This window comes from Marmota monax, unplaced genomic scaffold (genome assembly GCF_021218885.2).
Source record: "Marmota monax isolate L192 unplaced genomic scaffold, Marmota_monax_Labrador192_F-V1.1 WCK01_AAM20220418_F8-fsc00125, whole genome shotgun sequence".
Classification (NCBI taxonomy): Eukaryota; Metazoa; Chordata; class Mammalia; order Rodentia; family Sciuridae; genus Marmota; species Marmota monax.
In genome coordinates, this window is record NW_026695235.1 from 957,760 (window position 1) to 960,220 (window position 2,461).

General features: G+C 34.8%; 1 protein-coding gene across 1 annotated transcript; it reads left to right on the forward strand.

The window, feature by feature from the left end:
* The first annotated feature begins 538 nt into the window (after positions 1–538).
* Positions 539–1,171, forward strand: LOC131423958 (keratin-associated protein 20-2-like). Its single transcript, XM_058577209.1, has one exon. It carries the CDS (start codon positions 570–572, stop codon positions 774–776), a length of 207 nt encoding a protein of 68 aa, XP_058433192.1. The 5' UTR covers positions 539–569; the 3' UTR covers positions 777–1,171.
* The last annotated feature ends 1,290 nt before the right edge of the window (positions 1,172–2,461 follow it).

Consider the following 2,461-nt stretch of genomic DNA (forward strand, 5'->3'; position numbering starts at 1 on the left):
CGAAGCAACAGCTTAGAATAAATACCAGGCACATTTACATTTGTCAGTAACTTGTCACCAGATTACTAATTAACTGAAACTACAGCTATCCCATCCTTAAAGAGCAAAACTCACAATGTTTCTTTAGTAAGATTATCTCACTAAAACAAAACAAAATGAAAAAAAAATAATAACAGCCATGGAGTAACGAAAAAAAAAAAAAACACAGGACACTTGTTTCATGATTTACATTATACCATGTAATCAGGACATAGGTATTCAATTAACTAAATATAGAATGAGACACAGCATACAAAATAAGACAAGAATTTCATTTTAAAGGCTCATAAATTGATCATGCAATGCTGACGTACAAAAATATTATCTCAGTTATGAGGCTTGTCTTTACAATAATTCAAGATACCTGTGAAGTTGTCTGAGGCACATGAGTGAGATAATATGACAGGCTCTGCCTGTGGTTTTCTCCTCCCCGCACTGAGGAGGTATAAAAGGCAGGTGGCAGACAAGTGACATCCAGACTCAAGACATCTACGTCCTGATCCTGAACTGAACATTCCACTCCTGACAGCATGAGCTGCTACTATGGCAACTACTATGGTGGGCTGGGCTATGGCTATGGTGGCCTAGGCTGTGGCTATGGCTGTGGCTATGGTGGCTATGGCTGTGGCTATGGTGGCTATGGCTATGGTGGCCTAGGCTGTGGCTATGGTGGCTATGGTTATGGATGCTGCCGTCCACTCTGCTACAGAAGATACTATTCCTATGGCTTCTACTGAGGCATTTCCTTAGCTGCTGAGCCTACTGGCTGTCACATCCTGTCTCACTGGAATCATCTCCAATTTTCTTCACATGAGAAATGTTTGAATATCTTCATCAATACCAACTATACACCAAACTAATTGAAAAAAATGAATGGAATCAGCATGCTTGTATTGATTCCTCATTACCTCTTGAATTATGTGATTGTTGGAGAAGTTTTTCCTTTGATAATTATCCTTGTAACACTATGTAAAATGTGATTGAATCTGATTCACAATGGCTGTATAAAAAGATACATATCTTAAATAAATTGTTTTTCACTGCAATAATGGCTTTGCTACAGTTGTTCTAAATTGTCTCCATCAGTGTAACATGTATATTTATGTGTTTGCAAGTGATTAGTTTTGTGTGTGTGCTTTTGTTTACCCAAGTGGGGGGGAGAGAGTGTTTGTACACATGCAAGAGAGACAAAGCAAGCAGGTCAGAGGTCTTCTCTGGCCAACAAGGGTTTTAAAATCAATGGGATAAAATCATAAATTCTTTCTAACATCATAAAAAAACTGTTTTGTTTGTCTTTTCACCTTTTCTACAATTATTCATTGCTTATAAGTTTTTAAAATAGCTATTTTATGCAAACATGTTTGTATTTCCTCAGAAACACACTCTTCGGTGTTCTTTTCTGCTCATTAATGAAAAGGGAAAAAATAATATTTCTTTCTAACAGATCATGCAAAGTGTGTTTTATATTTGTGTTTGACTCTCTTTTACCTTTTTAACTTGCTAATGGCTCCCATTCAAGTTCTTAAAATGGCTATTTTCTACAATGATAATTTTATTTTGTATCAGACCATTTAAAATTTTATATATTTGTTTTCTTTGTGTAACTTGCACAAAATGGTTTGCATTATCTCAGCTACAGATCTACCTCTGTGAAATGTTTCTCAATTTTTGTAAAAAAAAAAAAAAAAAAAAAAAAAAAGCATTTTTCCTAAACAATGAGTTCAGGAAGCATCATATTGAAAATGTCTATACTAATAATCATGTTCTGGATTACCTTCATGGCAACCAAATAGTGTTTCAAAATGTATCAATTTATTCTTCCACTTAGAAAAAGTAGATGTATTATGCATTGTAAGATAAATTTATCAAAACCATGAGTTATTTTCTCAGTTTCGAATTAGCATTAGTTTATCTTCTTTTTCATCTCAAAGTCTGATGTTTATCAAAGGTATGTGCCTACATGTACTAATTTTCTCCAGAATCAAATTGTTTCCACTCTTAAAGTAGTTATGTTTCATTTGGGTAACAAACTGACAGCACTAAATGCAATGAAATGCTGATGGAGAAGTAAGAATAAGAAAACTGATACTCTTAAGATGCAAAAAATGTTTCATCGTGGGGTAAAATTTTAAAGTTCTCTATTCTAGGAATCAGGCAAGAGGCTCCTATGACAGAGTAATCAGCAGAATTCTGAGTCCATTATCAATTCTTCAGGGCTGGGAAAACGTACTTGGTATTTTAGTGAATTTTTTCATTGCTGACCCCCAAAGACCTGACAAGAATTATTTTAGAGGTTGAAAAGTTTATTTAAGGATCATGGTTTCATTGATCTCATTCATTGACTTCAGCTGACTTCATTGCTCTGAGCACGAGGTGGGCAGGACATTATGGTGGAAGAGAGTGCTTTAAAAAATGTGACAAG

What these genes read in the sequence shown, in the direction of transcription:
- LOC131423958 (XM_058577209.1), top strand. Translation starts at nt 570, where the DNA reads ATGAGCTGCTACTATGGCAACTACTATGGTGGGCTGGGCTATGGCTAT.